Source organism: Pseudophryne corroboree, chromosome 5, assembly GCF_028390025.1.
Source record: "Pseudophryne corroboree isolate aPseCor3 chromosome 5, aPseCor3.hap2, whole genome shotgun sequence".
In the NCBI taxonomy this organism is placed as follows: Eukaryota; Metazoa; Chordata; class Amphibia; order Anura; family Myobatrachidae; genus Pseudophryne; species Pseudophryne corroboree.
In genome coordinates, this window is record NC_086448.1 from 316,428,601 (window position 1) to 316,449,618 (window position 21,018).

The 21,018-nt window shown below is 50.4% G+C and overlaps 1 protein-coding gene across 1 annotated transcript in view; it reads left to right on the forward strand.

Annotated features, from left to right (window-relative positions):
* LOC134929014 (putative tyrosine carboxypeptidase MATCAP2) overlaps nt 1-21,018 on the forward strand; it is a 62,490-nt gene that overhangs the window by 28,783 nt on the left and 12,689 nt on the right. Inside the window, exons 4-5 of the mRNA XM_063924886.1 lie at nt 12,240-12,372; nt 16,598-16,903. Of these exons, the coding sequence (XP_063780956.1) occupies nt 12,240-12,372; nt 16,598-16,903 (439 nt within the window). The remainder of the gene's footprint in view (nt 1-12,239; nt 12,373-16,597; nt 16,904-21,018) is intronic.

The following is a 21,018-nucleotide window of genomic DNA, read 5'->3' on the forward strand; positions in this document are numbered from 1 at the left end:
GATCAGCACATCGACCCCGCATGCCTTTTGCCTCTGGTATGCCTACGTCCCCTAGCAACGCAGAGGATGTCGGTTCCAGCTCGTTTGATCCTGTGGGGGTGCCCAATGATGCTCCTGACCCAAGTGGTTTGCCAACTCCGGCGGTGAGTATGAGAAACCACACTGACTTTTCCATGACTGACCCCTACCAGACTGACCCTAGTAGTCCCCACCTAGATCCCCCTGTAGAGTGTCCCAATTTAGGAGAGATTGAGGGCCACAGGCAGGAGTTTAGAGAGGCTCAACTCTCTGACCCATCCCTGATAGGCATGAGGCGCCACTCTGGCAGCGGCCTTGACAGGGTTGGGGCGGGAAGTATGACCTGGCGGGAAGGGTTAAGGTACAGGGTAGCCAGGAAAGTGGGAGGGGATAGACCAGATAGGGAATGTGTCCAACTGGTCCCCGCAGGGAACTTTCCTGCGCAACCGGTGTCGGTTGCCAGCGAAACCCCTTTGGACAGTAACCCGGAGAGAGAGACCGTACCCTGAAGTGCCTGACACAGAGCTTACCCTGGTCTGGAATGTCGGATGACGCCCAGACCAACTGTAAGGCTGGTGCCATGCGTTGGCAGCCGGGGCACTCCAGCGGTTGTGTTGTCTCTGGGCCTCTGCCCATAGGAGAACCCTTGCAGCAAGTTGCTGTGGACATAGCAGGTCCCCTGCCTGTGCGCCGTAGATCGGGGAAGACATGCAGCCTCCCTGTAGTGGATGCCACACAGGATCCAGAGGCTGGTGGTCTGGCCGCCATCACTGTGGCACAGGTAGTGGACGAGGAGGAAGGAGTAGGCCTAGGTGACAGGGTAGGTTTCCCGAGTCATAGGTCAACAGAGGAGGATGGGAGGGCAGGTCTGACAGTTCGGGCAGACAGTTAACAGATAGGTATGACGGAGGTGCAGTGCCTGGGGCACCATGTGGGAGGAGACAGGGGTAGGCCCAAACCAGAGGGGGTGGAGGCAACCAGAGGCTGTCCCCGACCCACATCCCCCAGACAGGTACTGACCTTAGAACCTGTAAGGCCCTACGGACATGTTGTCATTGACTTTAGTCCTGTAGTGAACCCCTTGACAGAGATGGCTAGGAAGGGCATTCCCAAGTCAGTGGACTTTGCACCCGCTTGCGAGTTGGCATTCCAGTCATTGAAGGAGGCTCGGGTACCCGCTCCAGTGCTGATGGCGCACATTCTTGACCAGGACTGTGTGTTACGAACTATTGCTCCACTGCACGGACTGGGAGCAGTACCGAGCCAGAAAGAGCCATATGGGCAGGAGCACCCTGTGGCCTGGTTGAGCAGTATACTGCTATTGTGGGAGGTGGGGTATGCCACAATTGGGACACCGTGGGTGGCACTTGTTTGTAACCGGCCCCCCACCGTGGTGACTTACCACCTACCTGTTAGGTGGCTGCAACCTACCTTGGGGGAATTGGACAGACTTTTGTGGTGGAGCCTTGAACTTGGACTTCAGGTGGACTATTTGAACATTGGCCCTCATTCCGAGTCGTTCGCTCGGTATTTTTCATCGCATCGCAGTGAAATTCCGCTTAGTGCGCATGCGCAATAATCGCACTGCGACTGCGCCAAGTATCTTTGCTATGAAGAAAGTATTTTTACTCACGGCTTTCTCATCGCTCCGGCGAACGTAATGTGATTGACAGGAAATGGGTGTTACTGGGCGGAAACACGGCGTTTTATGGGCGTGTGGCTAAAAACGCTACCGTTTCCGGAAAAAACGCAGGAGTGGCCGGAGAAACGGGGGAGTGGTTGGGCGAACGCTGGGTGTGTTTGTGACGTCAAACCAGGAACGACAAGCACTGAACTGATCGCACAGGCAGAGTAAGTCTGGAGCTACTCTAAAACTGCTAAGTAGTTTGTGCTCGCAATATTGCGAATACATCGGTCGCAATTTTAAGATGCTAAGATACACTCCCAGTAGGCGGCGGCTTAGCGTGTGTAACTCTGCTAAATTCGCCTTGCGACCGATCAACTCGGAATGAGGGCCATTGTGCACCCACGAAGAGAGGCCCACTACACTATGGATGAACTGTCTAGGCCAGAGCCTACAACCCCCAGGTAGCGTCCCCTTCACCCCAACGGACTGCGGGACCAGGACCCAAATCGTTGGGACATAGGTCCCTGGTTGACCCACTTGAATGGGGGGGGAGGAGTGTGGCCGGAGAGGCTCCAGCCACGCGGAAAATGGCCGCCGCGGTACTGAAGGGGTTAACCCCTAGTGCCCGGCGCCATTATACAGGACAATGGGCGCTTGGCGCCATAATTAAAAATGTTGTGGGCGCTTGGCGCCAGATTTGCAAAACTGTGGGCGCTAGGCGCCGTGTTTACAAAAATGTAAAAAGGAAATGTATGTATGCTGTGCCGTGGTCCCGGATCTCTCCGGAGACCACGGCAGTGAGGGCAGCCCCCGGCGCGCTCAGCAGAGTGTGCGCGCCGGGGGAGAGGGCAGCCGCTGACCGCCGGAGTCCGGGAGCTCCGCTCTCGGCAGAGATCGGTGCAGCCCCGGGCGCACTGGAGTGTGCGCGCCGGGGAGAAGGGAGAGCCGCCGCTGGGGACCGGGAGCTCTGCTCTCGGCGCCTCAGCCCAGCACGGGTGGCCAGCCGCAGCAGCCGGGACGGACGTCCCGGGCTGCTGGCCGGCGAGGGGGGGGTGCGCCGCAGCCCGGCTCCCCGCCGGACGCTGCGGCGAGACACCAAAATCAGCGCCGCATACAGGGGACCGGGCTAGCCGGCTCCCTGCGCGGCGAGACCACCACAGGCGCCGCTCATGGGGGACCGGGCTAGCCGGCTCCCTAGCGGCGTGGGTGCAATTAGGCTGGTGAGCAGGATGATGAGCGCTGGGGTCCGGGAGCTACGCTCCCGGCACCTCAGCGCTGCAATAGAGCCAGAGTCACGGCGGCCGGGACAAGTGTCCCGGGCCGCCGGGCTTCGGTACAGGGGGGTGCGCCGCTGCGTGCAGCGAGGCCACAAAGTTAGTGCCACACTGGGGGGACAGGGAGAGCCAGCTCCCTGGACCCCAGTGGCAGGCAGGCAGGCTGGAGGGTGGGGGAAGCCAGCCCCATACCTCCAGCACTGAGAGAGCCCTAGCAGCCAGGCTGCAGGGCTAGGGGAGCCAGCACAGACAGGGTCCTAGCAGCCAGGCTGCAGGACTAGGACACAGTATTCCACAAACCAGACATTGTGTAAAAAATAATAGAAAGTACAGTGTGTTGTAAGGCACTGCAGTGCCTAGGTATGTGGAGCCTGTGCAGGCTCAGAGTGTATTTAAATGTATAACATGTACAGTGTGATTTAAATGTAATGTATTTAAAGGTAAATTGCACTTACTTGGTTGTGTGTCCCAGGAGGGGGGAATCCATGGCTGTGCAGGCTGATGGATTCTCCCAGACCTTTTCCCCAAAACGGAATGCTTTCCCATCCAGCCTCACACATCCAAGGGGCACAGGGAGAAAGAGAAGCAGCTCAGCTATGAAACAAGCTGAGTGGTTTCTTGGAGCTCCATGGAGATCACCCGTAGTGGCCTAGAAACCTGGACCGGGGAGCCAGGCTGCCCAGCAGGGGAGCCCAAATCCAGGCTGCAGGCAGTGAGCTGGGTCCCGGGCAGGTTTCTAGAAGTCAGATTTAGGAGGGAAAACTTCCCCCCAGCCAGACTGAACGGCACCGGGGCGTATCCTGATCCTCCAAGATGGGAGAGTCAAAGGAGACCGACCACTCCCCACTGTCCATAGGGGACAATGTAAGCTGTGCATGAGACCAAGGCATGCACAGCTCATGGGTAAACATTGATTGGTTGTGCACCACAGGGCGGGCTTACCCCCTGTGGTAAGGGGTCTTGGAGAGGGATAAAAGGAGGGCAGTTGGCCCATAGGATTGTGTATTGTAACATCTTATTCTGCTGAAAACATCTGATTGTATGCTGTTGCCCCTAGCAATAGGGAGGAGCCTTTTTAAAGGTTATTGAGCAAATAAACATCATTGCCTCAAGAAGACTGCTTCATCTTGTGACCAACAGGGTTAGGCCAAACCTAGCCCCGTCCTCCGGCTGTCCAGGGAAGCACCTAACGTCTCCAAGCTCCGCCTTCCGCCAGCTACCGGTAGAGGCCTAGCAAGTGGCTAGTGGGGATTCGTCAGCACCACACAGCTGTGGTAAAGCAGTGCGTCGGCACATACAGAGCAGAACCGTGGTTCCAAACGCCACGGCAGGTTAGGAGTTTGGTGGTGGCAGCGAGAACCCGCCCACAGCGCAGTGGGTGGAGTCAGTAACAGGCGGTTACTGACGGTAAGCGGGAATCCCCTATGTGGTCAGGCCTCGTGCGGCTTGACCTTCCATTCTGTGCGCAGCCAACGGGACGCGAAAGCGGCGAGTGCTTTCGTACAGTACCGCTGGCAAAAAGTACTCCCCATGAGCCAGCTGGGGCTGCGTCCGTTACAATGGTTTTGGTATATTCTTTGTGACATAGTTAGTGGAGAAAAAATGGAACACTTGATTGGGTGTTGGCCTACCACATGTGGCCAGTACAGCCTTTATGCACCATGGAAGTGGTCTACCAATGTCTGCAATGTGTGGGATAAAGAAAGTCACTCCAATGACGCTTTGTTGATAGTGATGGAAAATTATGTTTCTAGTGTCACCCCATAGTGTCTAGTGTCAGCTCTCACCCCATGTTTCTAGTGTCAGTCTAAACCCAATCGATTGGGTTTAGAGCTGACTAAGCGAGCTATATATACGTATGTTGCTCATGAAACTATTGAGTAACCATACATGCTCTGTGGATGGAGGCATAGCCTTACTTGTAGGCTCCATTTCATCAGGAAAGAAATGCTCCAACATACAGTAGGATGAAAATAATCCCTATGGGACAGATTTATTAAGCCTGGTGAAGTGATAAAGCAGAAGGTGATAACGCACCAGCCAGTCAGCTCCTAACTGTCATTTTTCAAACCCAGCCTGTGACATGGAAGTTAGGAGCTGATTGGCTGGTGCGTTTTCACCTTCCACGTTATCACTTTACCAGGCTTAATAAATCTGCCCCTGAGTACCAGTATGTAATGTTTAGCATTGACATTGCTGTCTGTGACTGACTGCACCTAAAGCATGTCAGGAAAATACATCCCAAAACATCACAGAACAGCTAATCACAGTTAACAAAAAGCACTCTGGCCTCTGGAGCTGTTGGGTTAGCACCATATATATATATATATATATATATATATATATACTGCTCAAAATAATAAAGGGGGAACACTAAAATAACACATCTTAGATCTGAATGAATGAAATACTCTTATTAAATGCTTTGTTCTTTACATAGTTGAATGTGCTGACAACAAAATCACACAAAAATTATAAATGGAAATCAAATTTATTAACCCTGTAGAATGTTCTGCTGCCTGCAACATCCTCCAGCATGACCGGTTTGGCAGTGGGTCAGTAATGGTGTGGGGTGGCATTTCTTTGGGGACCTGCACAGCCCTCCATGGGCTCGCCAGAGGTAGCCTGACTGCCATTAGGTACCGAAATTAGATCCTCAGACCCTTTGTGAGACCATATGCTGGTGCGGTTGGCCCTGGGTTCCTCCTAATGCAAGACAATGCTAGACCTCAAGTGGCTGGAGTGTGTCAGCAGTTCCTGCAAGATGAAGGCATTGATGCTATGGACTGGCCCGCCCGTTCCCCAGACCTGAATCCAATTGAGCACATCTGGGACATCATGTCTCGCTCCATCCACCAACGCCACGTTGCACCACAGACTGTCCAGGAGTTGGCGGATGCTTTAGTCCAGATCTGCGAGGAGATCCCTCAGGAGACCATCCGCCACCTCCACAGGAGCATGCCCAGGTGTTGTAGGGAGGTCATACAGGCACGTGGAGGCCACACACACTACTGAGCCTCATTTTGACTTGTTTTAAGGACATTACATCAAAGTTGGATCAGCCTGTAGTGTGTTTTTCCACTTTAATTTTGAGTGTGACTCCAAATCCAGACCTCCATGGGTTAATACATTTGATTTCCATTGATACTTTTTGTGTGATTTTGTTGTCAGCACATTCAACTATGTAAAGAACAAAGGGGGTCATTCCGAGTTGTTTGCTCGCAAGCGGATTTTAGCAGATTTGCTCATGCTAAGCCGCCGCCTACTGGGAGTGAATCTTAGCATCTTAAAATTGCGAACGATGTATTCGCAATATTGCGATTACACACCTCGTAGCAGTTTCTGAGTAGCTCCAGACTTACTCGGCATCTGCGATCAGTTCAGTGCTTGTCGTTCCTGGTTTGACGTCACAAACACACCCAGCGTTCGGCCAGACACTCCTCCGTTTCTCCGGCCACTCCTGCGTTTTTTCCGGAAACGGTAGCGTTTTTTCCCACACGCCCATAAAACGGCCTGTTTCCACCCAGTAACACCCATTTCCTGTCAATCACATTACGAACGCCAAAACGATGAAAAAGCCGTGAGTAAAATTCCTAACTGCATAGCAAATTTACTTGGCGCAGTCGCAGTGCGGACATTGCGCATGCGCATTAAGCGGAAAATCGCTGCGATGCGAAGATTTTTACCGAGCGAACAACTCGGAATGACCCCCAAAGTATTTAATAAGAATATTTCATTCATTCAGATCTAGGATGTGTTATTTTAGTGTTCCCTTTATTTTTTTGAGCAGTGTATATATATATATATATATATATATATATATACAGAAAATCCCTGCACTCTCACAAATACTACAGCCAATTGCTGGGGTGCCTATCAGAGTCCAGCCCTTTTTGGGGCGGGGCCCATAGAACAATACAGGATATCCCACACTCATGGGAAACGATAGCACTCTCCAGACTTAGCATCCAATAAAGCAAATAGTAAATTTAATGTAAGGGTAATCTCACAGTTCAAGTGTTGTTTCAAAAGCGATTTCCAACGTTTCGGTCCCTGGCGGGACCTTTTTCAAGGATTAAACAGTCAGTCAGCAAGGTCAGCGATACAGCATGGGTCAGCTTTCCAGGAAACTGGAGACACAGATAATGCCTCACCGGCCCCTGCTAAATACCCATCTAGAAGGCGCCAGACACGCCCCCTACACGGCCGTGGGCCATGTGGAACACATAGGTGGAACGCAAGCATATCACTACCGCCGGAAGTGAGCTGCGTCCAGAGGTTTGGCTCATACAATAAATCAAAGTAGCGGTCACTGTGAAAGTGTGAACCGCACTTGGAACGCAGTGCGTCACTTCCGGTGACGCGCTGCGTCCATGGCAACCGCTGTCAGCCACTCTAAGTTGCGGACACCATGTCCGTTAGCATCACGGGTCGCGGCGCCGGGTAAATTGCACCTAAGCAACATAAGATAAAGGGTGACAACTTAATGGTGTCGTGGGGCTCTTGTAGTCAGTATTGTTCATATAACTATATAGGTGGTGCCAACCCAACATATATATACATTTGTCGAGAACAGTGTGAAGGATCAGTACATGTTAGGCTGTAAAGTCACTTAGCTGTGAAGTATGTTAGCGTAAAGTATGAGGATAATATTAATATAAACATCGGAACTATACCGGAAATAAACAGGACAAACAGAAGGACAGCATACTATCTTCCCCACCTCCACAAAAAGAACTGCAATCAACATACTACAGTGAGTTACCTAATCCACTACCACCAATGCCTGCAGACTGCATAGCCTGGACACTGAACTCCCTGTCTGATTAACTAACAACCCTACTGCTCTCACACATTGCTTTCTGCTCCTCAGTTACGCTATCTACATCCACTATCGAACAATCTCAGCCTTCCGAGCCTTCCATTATTTCCCAATAATTCCTGTTTGCACTGTCTTTGCTTTTACTACACCCCCCTTCTCATTGTCCATTCTATATTACACCCACTCCATTCTATATTATTCCTCTGAACAACACTACTGTACTGGAATTATGTCTCCTCAATCCTGTCCCATACCAATCCTCAATACTAGGTCACCCCCCCCCCCCCAATTTCCAGACCACACACACACATTCAGAAACCAGCTAACCTGATCCCCATCTCCCCTGTCCCATCCCTTCCTTTCTCCTGTGCACTCTGGAATGCTAGATCAATCTGCAACAAGCTGCCAACTATCCACGACCTCTTCATCTCCCACTCTTTTAGCCTTCTCACCATCACTGAAACCTGGCTCTCCTCCTCTGACACCACCTTCCCTGCTGCCCTCTCCTATGGAGGCCTCTCCTTTCCCACTTGGTCAGACATGATGACCGCCAGGGTAGAGGAGTGGCCATCCTTCTCTCCCCAAACTGCAGCTTTCATGTCATCCCACCTGAGCCTTCCCTCACCTACTCCACCTTTGAGGTCCACACTATCCACCTCTTCTACCCCATTCACCTCCTTGTAGCAGTTGTCTACCGCCCTCCTGGCCGATGTTCACCATTCCTTGACAACTTTGCTGCCTGGTTTCCCCACTTTCTCTCCCCCGACCTCCCCTTTATCATCCTCGGTGACTTTAACATCCCTATTGACATCACTAATGCAGCTTCCAGTAATCTTCTTGCCCTTTCCTCCTTCTTTGGACATTCTCAATGGACCTCCACCTCTACTCACAATCTCGGCCACTCCCTTGACCTTGTCTTCACCCACCGATCTGATCTCTCTGATTTCTCTAACTCTTCCTTCCCTTTCTCTGACCACATCTGCTTTTTTTCACCCACTCATCTTCCCCTCTCCTCTCCACGCCCAGACCCACCATCACCAGACGCAATCTTGGGTCTCTCGAACCTGCTATCCCGTCCTCCCTCGAGACTTTCCTCTCTCCTCTTTCCACCATGGCCTGTTCCGACCAGGCAGTCTCCTTCTATAACTCTTCCCTAACCTCTGCTCTCGAGCCTGTGGCCCCCCTCTCCTCTGTCCCCCTCCGCCGCTCTAAACCCCAACTCTGGCACACCAAAATAACATGATTCTTACAAAAATGTTCATGCTGTGCTGAATGCTTCTGGAGGAAATCTCACACTCTGGCGGACTTCCTCCATTTCAAGTTTATTCTCTCCTTCTACAGCTCTGCTCTTTCTCTTGCCAAGCAATCCTTTTTCCAAGTACTCATCTCTTCACAGTCCTCCAGTCCATGCTGTCTCTTTGAAACTTTCAACACTCACCTTCACCCCCCCCTCCTCCTCCCCTCCCATACTGCCACTGTCTTTGCCTAATTCGTCATCTCCAAAATTAAGGAAATTTGTCACAATAGCTTCTCCCGTCACCACTCTGCTGCCTCCTGCCCCCATCATCCTTCCCCTCCATCTATCCCACCATGTCCTCCCAGTACAGACAAGGAAGTCTACTCCCTCATCTTATCCTCCCACCCCTCAACCTGCCTCCAGGACCCCTCCCTTCCCGTCTTCTCTACCCCACTGCCTGCTCCAAAACATTGGCCTCTCTAGCACTGTCCTTGACTAGTTTACCTCTTACCTCACTAACCGCTCCTTCTCTGTGTCTGCCTCTGGCACCACCTCACACCCTTCCAATCTTCTTGTTGGTTTCCCTCAGGGTTCTGTCCTCAGCCCCCTTCTGTTCTCCCTGTACACCTCTTCCCTGGGTGCGCTCATTAACTCCTTTGGCCTTCAATACCACCTCTATGCTGATGACACACAACTCTACCTCTCCTGATCTGTCCTCCTCTGTCCTCTCTCAGGTTTCCAGCTGCCTCTCCACCATCTCCTTCTGGATGGCTGAGTGCTCTCTGAAGCTCAACATGGACAAAACTGAACTCATTATCTTTCCCCCAGTCAGAGTAACATCCCCTACCAATATCACTGTTAACACCATCATCTCCCCCGTTCCCCAACTCTGCTGCTTGGGCGTCACTCTTGACTCCTTCCTCTCCTTTGAACCCCACATCCAAGCTCTGGCACAATCCTGTCGGTTCCAGCTACGCAACATTGCTTGTATCAGGCCATTTCTCTCTCAGAGTGTAACTAAACTCATCATACACTCACTGGTCATCTCACGGCTTGACTACTGCAACGTTCTCCTCACCTGCGCCCATCTTGCTCCCCTCCAATCTGTCCTTTTCTCCGCAGCTAGGTCTATCTTCCTCTCCCGCCGCTCCACATCTGCCATTCCCCTTCAACAAAATCTGCACTGGCTCCCATTACCTACAGAATCCTCTTTAAACTCCTCACCCTCACATACAAGGCTATCTCTAATTCCACTGCTCCTCCTATCCCTTCATACTCCTTCCACCCACTATGGTTGGCCAATGAGCGTTGCCTCTCCTCTACCCTGGTCACTGCTTCCCATGCTTGAGTTCAAGATTTTGCCTGTGCTAAACCCCTTCAGTGGAAAGCGCTCCCCCACTCCATTAGACTCTCAACAACCTTGCAAAGCTTCAAACGGCACTGAAAACCCACCTATTCATCAAAGTGTACCCTTCCGATGCATAACCTAGTCCTAAGGCTGCTCCTCCATCACCCTGCCTCGTGCCTTGACCATCTCTGCTTTGATTACATCCTGCCATCAGGCTACCTCCCGCTTGCTTGCACCTCATGTCATCTGTCTGTCGCCTCTTCCTACAAGATTGTTAGCTCCTCCCCGCAGGGCCCTCTTTCCTCTTGTTGTCAAAACCCTCTTCTCAACACATTTCACTCACAACCCTCTCCTACTCAGCGCCCACCTTTACCCGCTCTTTCTTCTGTTGGTAAAGGCTCATCTCCATCTACAGATGGAGTCTCCGTTATCTTTGCCTGTCTAGTCGCAGGTGTGCACTCCCGGCGTGACTGACTAGGCGATCCGTCCGCCTAGTCACGCCGGGAGTGCACAGAGACACTCCCATTCAGAGCGGCTCTGTTCAGGCGCGTGGATGGAGACGCTCTCCATTCAAGTGAATGGGGCGCGTCTCCATCCGGGCGCGCACTCCCGTCCAGACAGAGACGCTCACAGTGACTAGGCTAGTCACACACGGAGCAAAGATAACCGAGGCGCCATCTGTATGGCCACCAGCTCCTAGTGGTACGCTGATCACTCACTCACTACTTACATCTTAGCTGTATTATGTTTTGAGAATTGTGGTGCACTTTGTTACCTGTACTCTATTTTTATTATTTATTTTCTGTAATGTTAAGTTTTGTCTCCCTGTACTGTCCTTTGTACGCCGCTGCGAATCACTTGTGGCGCCTTATAAATATAATGTAATAATAATAATAATAATAAAAAGGATATTTCCTGTCTCCATATCACTTTCTCCACTGCGTGGTATTCCACCGCCTGTGCCTTTTACCCGCTGAATGCAGAAACATGCACAATCAGGTGATATGAGCATTGTATGCTCTGCAATCAGACTATGTTACTGTATGCTGCTCTTTGGCGCTGTGTTTATGATTAATCTGTACTGATCACTGAAACTCTCCGTAAACATGTCACAAATATCATCTCATAGCCAAAGTCACTGAGGTCACCTCTTGTAGCCATGCTAACCATAATTTTAGGCAATCAGAATAGTCTCGTATTTTATACATAACCCTGATGACACTGAGAAATCATTTGCCTAATGAACAAATGAGCCGCACTTTCTTGCTTTCAATATGCATGGTCACTCAAACCTAATTAACATCACTAAATGATTAAATGTTATATTTCAGCTTGTCGCAATGTAATTCCAGTAATATATGGGTTTCTTATATACAGTATATGAAATCAAGATGTGTGAGCTAGTATACAGGGGGAGATGTGGTCAGAGACCGCTCAACACACATCTCTCCCCCCACTCAGAACAGCACGATGTGTGCTGAGCGAGGGGAGGGGGGGGGGGACGCTCATTTCACCCAGCGGTGAAATGAGTGATGTGCTAGATTGTGCCTGCATGCAGGACAATCTAGCACAGGCTATCGCTGTGGGGCATATACATGGAGAGATCCGTGCTGAACTTCTTCAGATTGCTTAGAATTTAAGCACGGATCTCTCCGTGTGTACCCCCCTTAAAGTATATTTATTTTTGTGTTACTGTGCAATCATAAAACTGTTGCCATTCAATATATTGAAACAGTTCATGTCTTATTTTTGATTAATTGTTGTTTATTGTCTGTCAATAGTCTGTGGCTCAAACTTTTTAAAAATCAGTAAACTAACAGGTTTCAACTTACGTATGCTTTAAAATGTTTGTACTGCTTCCAGCCTATTATGTTCTGCCACATAAGATGACCATGTTCTTCTCCATGTTACAGATTGCTGTCCACCTTTCAGATGACATGATTTCGCGAGCATGTATGTCAGAGGTGAAGGGTCAGCCGACAGTGACCATTAATGTTTCTGTTGCCCGGGAAAAGTGGCTTGAAGGGACACTTAGACATGAAATAGGTACTGTACTCTGCTGCTTTATATTCCCTGATGTTTTCTTTCCAATCTAAAAACAGTCTCCTCTGGTTCCTTTTCTGTATATTGTTTGAGACAATATTTTCTATTATAGAGAACATAAACACATTTTTTTCTTCACTGTTGTACTAAAGCACTGCTGGATGTAGATTTGGATACACTGGGGGAAAACAATTATTTTAAGCGCTGCTATAATTAATGAGCAATTCCATTGTTCTGGGTGCCCATTAATGGGCACTTGGCCCACCTAAAGAGACAGGGTTTAGTTGCATACAGCGGCTAAACATGTCTAAAGTCCTGGATGGTGCCCAAACATCTGTACGAGTACCCAAATCTCAGACTTTTTGGACATTTCTTCTTACCATCTCAGAAGGCTGTTAGAAGAAATGTGTCACCATCCCTCCCCCCTCCCTTCCCCGCAGCACTCGCGCCCAAACAGAGCATCAATTGAACAATTAAATTGCTCCATTAGGCATCCACTAGCTAGTGACAACAAGTCCCATTATGGGGCTGATGGAGTGTGGATTCTCACACTGCACATGCTCAGGAAATAATCGGTCCCAATCACACACAAAGGTAGCTCTATTCCAAGTTATTTGCAAAGTGCACAAACTTTTGCTTGTGGCCAAAGATGTGGAACAAGGTAGAACATGATTGTTCTAATCTATGTCATAAGACACTTGACTAAGACTTTCCATGGTGTTCTCCCATTTTTATTCTATCATCATGTATAATCACCTTCCATAAAACATAACCACTCAAAATCCATGCTTTCTCATTTGTGTAAATCTGTGTTTGCAATTCTCATTTGTGTAAATTTATGTGTTTGCATAATATACATGTCTGTGCCATAGTTGTCACGATCCAGGTAATTCCTTATCAGTATTTACCTTCCAATTGCCTCCTGAGACTGTCCCAGTGTTCCAAGCCTGGATTCCATCTGCACTGTCTGTGTGCAGCACGCTGCATCTCTGTCTCTAATCTCCTTACTGTGATTCTGGCAGCATCAGGGTTAAGTTTCACATGCAAGTTACAAACAATCTTTCCCTCCAAAAGCTAACATGGGCGCAGCCATGTTTTCCTAATCACGATACCTTTCAGCCTATCAGCTGCACTCTGCTCTCAGCCTGATTACCCAGCAGCTGCACTCTGGTCTCTGGTTAATCAGCCAGCCAATCCCTGTTTCCCAGCTGGTATAAATATCTTGTTCCTGGGGTGGAAAGATGTCAGTGCTTCAATAGTCTTCAGTGATTCCAGTGTGCAGTTCTTCCATGGACTTTCTCTGCAGTACAGCCTGACTCTGCAGGGTCTCAACATTGCTCCCTGTGACTGGCAGTTACCTGAGACCGGCTTCCAGCTTCTAGCTTCCAGCGGTGCTCTGCTCTGCCAGTAACCATCGGTGTTCCGCCATCGATCCCAAGTCTCCATCGGTGTTCCGCCATCGATCCCAAGTCTCCATCGGTGTTCCACCATCGATCCCAAGTCACCATCGGTGTTCCGCCATCAATCCCCAGTAACCATCGGTGTTCCGCCATCGATCTCCAGTCACCATCGGTGTTCCGCCATCGATCTCCAGTAACCATCGGTGTTCCGCCATCGATCCCAAAGTAACCATCGGTGTTCCGTCATAGATTCCAAGTCATCAGTATTCCTCTGAACTGTGTTTAATAAACCTTTGAACTTTCCTTCGTTGTCTTGGTCACGCCTTCGGGCATTTGTTCTAAAGGTTCCCTGCATGTCTAAGAACCCTGTACTGCCTCCCAGGTACACATATACCTCAGCCCCTACAACTGAGGCTTCCCCCTGGTCAGCACCAGCCCTCAGTTGTGACAGTAAGCACTGACCTAATGGATCCGGCCGAAGACCAGGTCCAAGCGACCAGGCCGATGCAAGAACTTGCAGCCTGCCTTGAACGTCAGGAGACTGCACAGGGCCATGTGATCCGCTGTCTCCAGGACCTCTCCTCTCGGCTGGATGGATGGAATACAAGTAACCCTCCGTGGTTCAGGGGCGTCCAGTGTGCCGACTGCAGTACCTTTGGTGGTATCCCCACCCACCATTCCCGTTTCTGCTCCTTGTCTCCATTTACTGACACCTGCCAAGTTTGATGGTTCCCCAAAAGCCTGTCGGGGTTTCCTAAATCAGTGTGAGATATATTTTGAGTTACAGCCTGGCAGTTTCCCAACTGACCGCACCAAGGTTGCTTACATCATCTCCCTCCTCAGTGGCTCCGCCCTCGATTGGGTATCACCTCTATGGGAGAAGTCTGATGCCCTGCTCTCTTCATATGCAGATTTCGTGGCAACCTTCAGGCGCATCTTTGATGAACCAGGTCGTGTGACCTCTGCCTCCTCTGATATCCTCTGGCTACGTCAGGGGACACGAACAGTCGGTAAATATCTGTTACAGTACCAGATCCTAGCGTCCGAACTTTCCTGGAATGATGATGCTCTTTTCTCAGCCCAAGGAGGGGCGTCTGTGTCTACAGCCCAAGGAGGGGCGTCTGTGTCTACAGCCCAAGGAGGGGCATCTGTGTCTACAGCCCAAGGAGGGGTATCCAATGTTCAAGCTCTAGTAGGGGCATATGAGTCTTCTCAAAAAGGAGTTTCTGATCTGTCAACCCCAGGAGGGGTGCTGGAGAAAACAACCCTGAGAGAGGTGTCTGATTCATCAACCCCAGGAGGGGTCACCAAAGTTTCAGTCCCAAGGGAAGTATCCAGAGCCAAGTTCCCAGATGGAAATTTTTGTGCTACAGATGCAGTTATGAACTCCTGTTTGCCGTCTTCAGAGAGCACCACCCTGTTGGCATCCAGCATGGACCAGGTCCAGGATGGTCTAACTGAACACTCAGATACCACTCATTCCGGTTCTAACCGGATTCTGACTCTTTCAGTTCCAGCTGATTCAACGGTCTCCAAACTCAATCCTGTCCTATCCGTCGGCCCAAAGTCTCCGCCGGCCTCAGCCGGTTCAAGTTTGTCTGGACTCAATCTGGTCTCGTCCATAGGTCCAGTACAGTCTCCTCTGGTTCCAGCCAGTTCAAGTTCATCAGGATTCAATCTAGATTCTTCCGTTTGTTCAGGTAAAGAATTTATAAGAAGTGTCCTGGGGCCACTCCTAAAGGAGGGGGTGCTGTCACGATCCAGGTAATTCCTTATCAGTATTTACCTTCCAATTGCCTCCTGAGACTGTCCCAGTGTTCCAAGCCTGGATTCCATCTGCACTGTCTGTGTGCAGCACGCTGCATCTCTGTCTCTAATCTCCTTACTGTGATTCTGGCAGCATCAGGGTTAAGTTTCACATGCAAGTTACAAACAATCTTTCCCTCCAAAAGCTAACATGGGCGCAGCCATGTTTTCCTAATCACGATACCTTTCAGCCTATCAGCTGCACTCTGCTCTCAGCCTGATTACCCAGCAGCTGCACTCTGGTCTCTGGTTAATCAGCCAGCCAATCCCTGTTTCCCAGCTGGTATAAATATCTTGTTCCTGGGGTGGAAAGATGTCAGTGCTTCAATAGTCTTCAGTGATTCCAGTGTGCAGTTCTTCCATGGACTTTCTCTGCAGTACAGCCTGACTCTGCAGGGTCTCAACATTGCTCCCTGTGACTGGCAGTTACCTGAGACCGGCTTCCAGCTTCTAGCTTCCAGCGGTGCTCTGCTCTGCCAGTAACCATCGGTGTTCCGCCATCGATCCCAAGTCTCCATCGGTGTTCCGCCATCGATCCCAAGTCTCCATCGGTGTTCCACCATCGATCCCAAGTCACCATCGGTGTTCCGCCATCGATCCCCAGTAACCATCGGTGTTCCACCATCGATCTCCAGTCACCATCGGTGTTCCGCCATCGATCTCCAGTAACCATCGGTGTTCCGCCATCGATCCCAAAGTAACCATCGGTGTTCCGTCATAGATTCCAAGTCATCAGTATTCCTCTGAACTGTGTTTAATAAACCTTTGAACTTTCCTTCGTTGTCTTGGTCACGCCTTCGGGCATTTGTTCTAAAGGTTCCCTGCATGTCTAAGAACCCTGTACTGCCTCCCAGGTACACATATACCTCAGCCCCTACAACTGAGGCTTCCCCCTGGTCAGCACCAGCCCTCAGTTGTGACAATAGTATTGTGAGTTAGTTATTATGAATTTATCCATGCACCAAAATGTCATTTCCATTTTAGAGATAATTTAAAAAGCTGTATTTCTTGTTTAAATGCAGGAACCCATTATTACCGTTTAGTGAACAACAAGCAGCAGCCATGGTGTAACAGTCACTGGCGCGAACAATATGGTCTAAAGCCTAGCAATATCACTGAAGAAGGCCTGGCTAGCATCCACAGTGTTGTGACAGACAAAAATCCTTTCCTGTGGAGAGCTGCACTGCTGTATTACACAGTTTACCAAGCCAGCCAGATGTCCTTCTGTGAGCTGTTCAAGATCTTGGCTCAGTATGTGGAAGACCCTGACACAAGATGGCATTACTGTATGCGTGCAAAGAGAGGCTGCACTGACACATCCCAGCCAGGTATAGGACAGCTTTCTATTTCATAAATCAGTATGGGGTATATTAATCGGGTTGGGGCTAAAATGCTGGAGGGTGGGATGCCAGTGGTCAGAATATTGACAGCGGCTTCCCGCTGTTTAGAATCCCAACAGGGGGCAGGAAGCAAGCTGCCCTTCACCCCCCCTTACTGCAGCCTAACCTTAACCCTCCCCGGTGGTGCCTAACCACCCCTCCCCACAGCCAAACCTAACTGTCCACGGCAGGGGCGTTTCAACAGAGGAGGGGGCCCGTGTGCACCACCGGGAGGGCCCCCTCCTCTGTACGGCACTGTAGACTCCGGCATTGTGCCGGAGTCTACTGCGCATGCGCAGGTCTCCGAAAACATGGCGCCCGCCATGATCCGGAGACCAATTTGGCTACAGCACATGTGCGCCGGCCATTTTGGCGGCGATTTCCGCCACGATCGCAGCACCCGACACTGGACTTTGGAAAGGTAAGTATTAAAATGGGTGCAATATGTGCGGTGTGGGCCCCCCTTGACCCAGAGGCCCATGTGCACGGCACACATTGCACCCATTCAAAAAACGCCAATGGTCCACGGGGGTGCCTTACCCTAACCTCCTTCCCAACAGCCTAAACCTCCCCCCCCCCCCCCCCCCACAGCCTAGCCCAAACCGAGTCCTAATAGGGGTGCCGGCATTCTGATTAGCATCGCCATCGGTCTTTCGACAACTGGGATCACGACCGCCGGAATCCTGACCGGATCCCAAATTAACTAGGTGGTAGGTTTTCAAAACCGCTGAGTTTCAGTGGTGTGCCAGCAGGATTTAAACTGGCAATAATATTAAGCGCATAACATGCCTGTTTTTTACATTTAATTATTATTAATTTTGAAGACCCACCACTTATATGAGCTTAGGAAGAAAATATGTCCCACCATTTTGCAAAGCATAAGTTTTAAGAGTAAACAAAAATACTGAACCACTCTTCAAGTTTTAAGGATCTTATAGACCAGGGGTGTCAAAGACAAGGCCCGCGGGCCAAATCCGGCCCGCCAGACCTCGTCTGATGGCCCGCGGTGCCGCCGCCATGAAACCCCCTTCTCCCGAGTGCCCAGCTGGGGGGGGCGGGGTTTCGCGGAATGACGCGATTGCGTCGTGACGTCACGGCGCAAACGCGTCATTCAACGAAACCCCGTCGGAGGAGGGAGAAGGGAGCCGCGCAGACGAGGAGGGAGAGGCGGCTGAAGAGCGGCGAGAACCGCTTCAAATGTAAGTCAGCCCCTCTCCCTTCCTCTCTTTCTCTCTCTCTCCCTCCTTCCACCACCTGCCACAATGTGTAAAATGGGGACCTGTACCTGCCGCTATGTGTAAAATGGGGACCTGTACCTGCCGCTATGTGTAAAATGGGGACCTGTGCCTGCCACAATGTGTAAAATGGGGACCTGTGCCTGCCACAATGTGTAAAATGGGGACCTGTGCCTGCCACAATGTGTAAAATGGGGACCTGTACCTGCCGCTATGTGTAAAATGGGGACCTGTGCCTGCCGCAATGTGTAAAATGGGGACCTGTGCCTGCCGCAATGTGTAAAATGGGGACCTGTGCCTGCCACAATGTGTAAAATGGGGACCTGTGCCTGCCACAATGTGTAAAATGGGGACCTGTACCTGCCGCTATGTGTAAAATGGGGACCTGTGCCTGCCACAATGTGTAAAATGGGGACCTGTGCCTGCCACAATGTGTAAAATGGGGACCTGTACCTGCCGCTATGTGTAAAATGGGGACCTGTGCCTGCCACAATGTGTAAAATGGGGACCTGTGCCTGCCACAATGTGTAAAATGGGGACCTGTACCTGCCGCTATGTGTAAAATGGGGACCTGTGCCTGCCACAATGTGTAAAATGGGGACCTGTGCCTGCCACAATGTGTAAAATGGGGACCTGTACCTGCCGCTATGTGTAAAATGGGGACCTGTGCCTGCCGCAATGTGTAAAATGGGGACCTGTGCCTGCCGCAATGTGTAAAATGGGGACCTGTGCACTATAAAAGGGGGCACATGGCTGGGCACTATAAAAGGGGGCACATGGCTGGGCACTTTAAAAGGGGGCAGATGGCTGGGCACATATAAGGCAGGTGGAGCGGTAAATTTTGGATAGACCTACAGATACAACCGGCCCTTTGATGGGGACCAAACTGCTGATGCGGCCCCCGATGAATTTGAGTTTGACACCCCTGTTATAGACTGTAGCTCTATCTGGGCCATTTTAATATATGGGCAGAAAAAAAGAAAGAACATTTTTATGACTTGCCAAGACTGGGAAGCAGTATCACCACATGGGTGGGTGACACCCCGAGTGGCGCTGTGAGGTATTCTCATGCAGGCCAAAGGCACATACAATAGAGCTTGGCATAGGCGACGGGGGGTGTCAAATGGGAAACCTGAACCAGGCTTCAGAGCTCAGAGGGGCCCCAAGGACACAACACTTAGTGAGCTGTCTTATCCAAATAGGGCAGCGAGCTGTAGGTGGTGTGGCCGCCTTCACAGGAGAGTGTGTGCCCGCTCTTCCGGGTCCAGCTCTGTTGCAGGGACATATGGCAGCAGCTCCGCTGGCCAGGATTCCGGTGCCCTGCACCAGCCCGTTCTAGTGGGGTCTGCTGTGTGGTGTTGGGTCTGGATACTGGGGAGTGCAGCACAGGTGAATCTCTCCCCAGGATAAGAATGGCTTGGTGAGGGGGTACAGTCCTTTGGGATGAGGTGGGGGAGCTGGGAATGCAGCATGGAGTCATTGGGGAGAGATAGACTGCGGGATGTGGGGGAGGAAGGAAAGAGGGAGACAGACTGTGGTGTGTGTAGGGGAGGAAGGATAGCTGCACACATTTATATGTGTATAAATATATTATAGCACAGCAAATTCTGTTGTACTTTGTTTAATGCACAATGTTATTAAAAATATTGTATTAAATGACCTTCAGGCTGTGTTTATAAGGTGTATATGAAACATAAATGCATTCTGTGCTTAGACTTGGGTCCCATCGCCATGATATCGCATTATGATATGCAATTATTCCAAAATACGGAAAAATCCTATATCCAAAATACTTCTGGTCCCAAGCATTTTGGATAAGGGATACTCAACCTGTATTGACAATTTTATTGCTAGGGATTTTCCCAACTTAGTTGCCTTGAGGTCCTCTCAAACCTTAATCTGGCCCTGAATGTGTATTGCACATCCTGCACTTATTGAATGGGGATTGTAATATCCTGTGTTAATTTGTCCTCTATGATATATCCTGCATTAGCAATGCATACCATCCAACTGTCCCGAATTCGGTGGGACAGCAGCTCAGATTGCTGATCATGACCCCTACAGTGACGAAAATGGGGGCATGGCCCGCAATTGCGGCACATAAGGCCATACCCCCTAGCTTGGAGACCACGCCCCCTAATTTTGGACGCACGACTTCGGCGCACGTCTGTGTCCTGCCTCCCAATGTTAGAAAGTTGGAAGGTATACATTAGACATGTGTTAAGTTGCAGGGATACTTAATTCATTTGAAAACTTCCATATCTGCATCATCTTTTAGGTCCCATGGTCACATGCCCATTATCAATAGTTCTGATATTGATTCACATATAACTAGGTCTAGCTGAGTCTAAAAGGCACAATGCATTTACAAGATGTTGCCACATTATACCAATAATGACCTATATGATAATACTGTAAAGTATACTTGCCTAAACTCCCGTAACGACCAAGATGCTCATGAAAACTGGCCACTACCTCCCGAGATGGGCAATGATGCAATTTGTGTTGGACTGCGTCATCATAGTCACGCCCCCTGTTGTACAATGCTGGTATTCTCTGCATTGTATGGTGAGTGGCGTGGCTATGATTACACAATCACGGAAACTGCGCCCGTGTACAGCCTTCTGTAACTTGTGATGTCATCACCCTGCCCACTGTGATGCGTTAAGCCGCTGTTTAGGGGGCGCGGTCCGGCCAACGCAGGCGTGGCCGGACCGTTGGGGGGGGGGGGGGGGCGGGCTGCGGCGGCTGGGTGACGTCACACGCAGCCGCTGCGACCCGGGCAGTGAGGAGATTCTCCCTGGCCAGGAGTTACTCCTGAAATGCAAA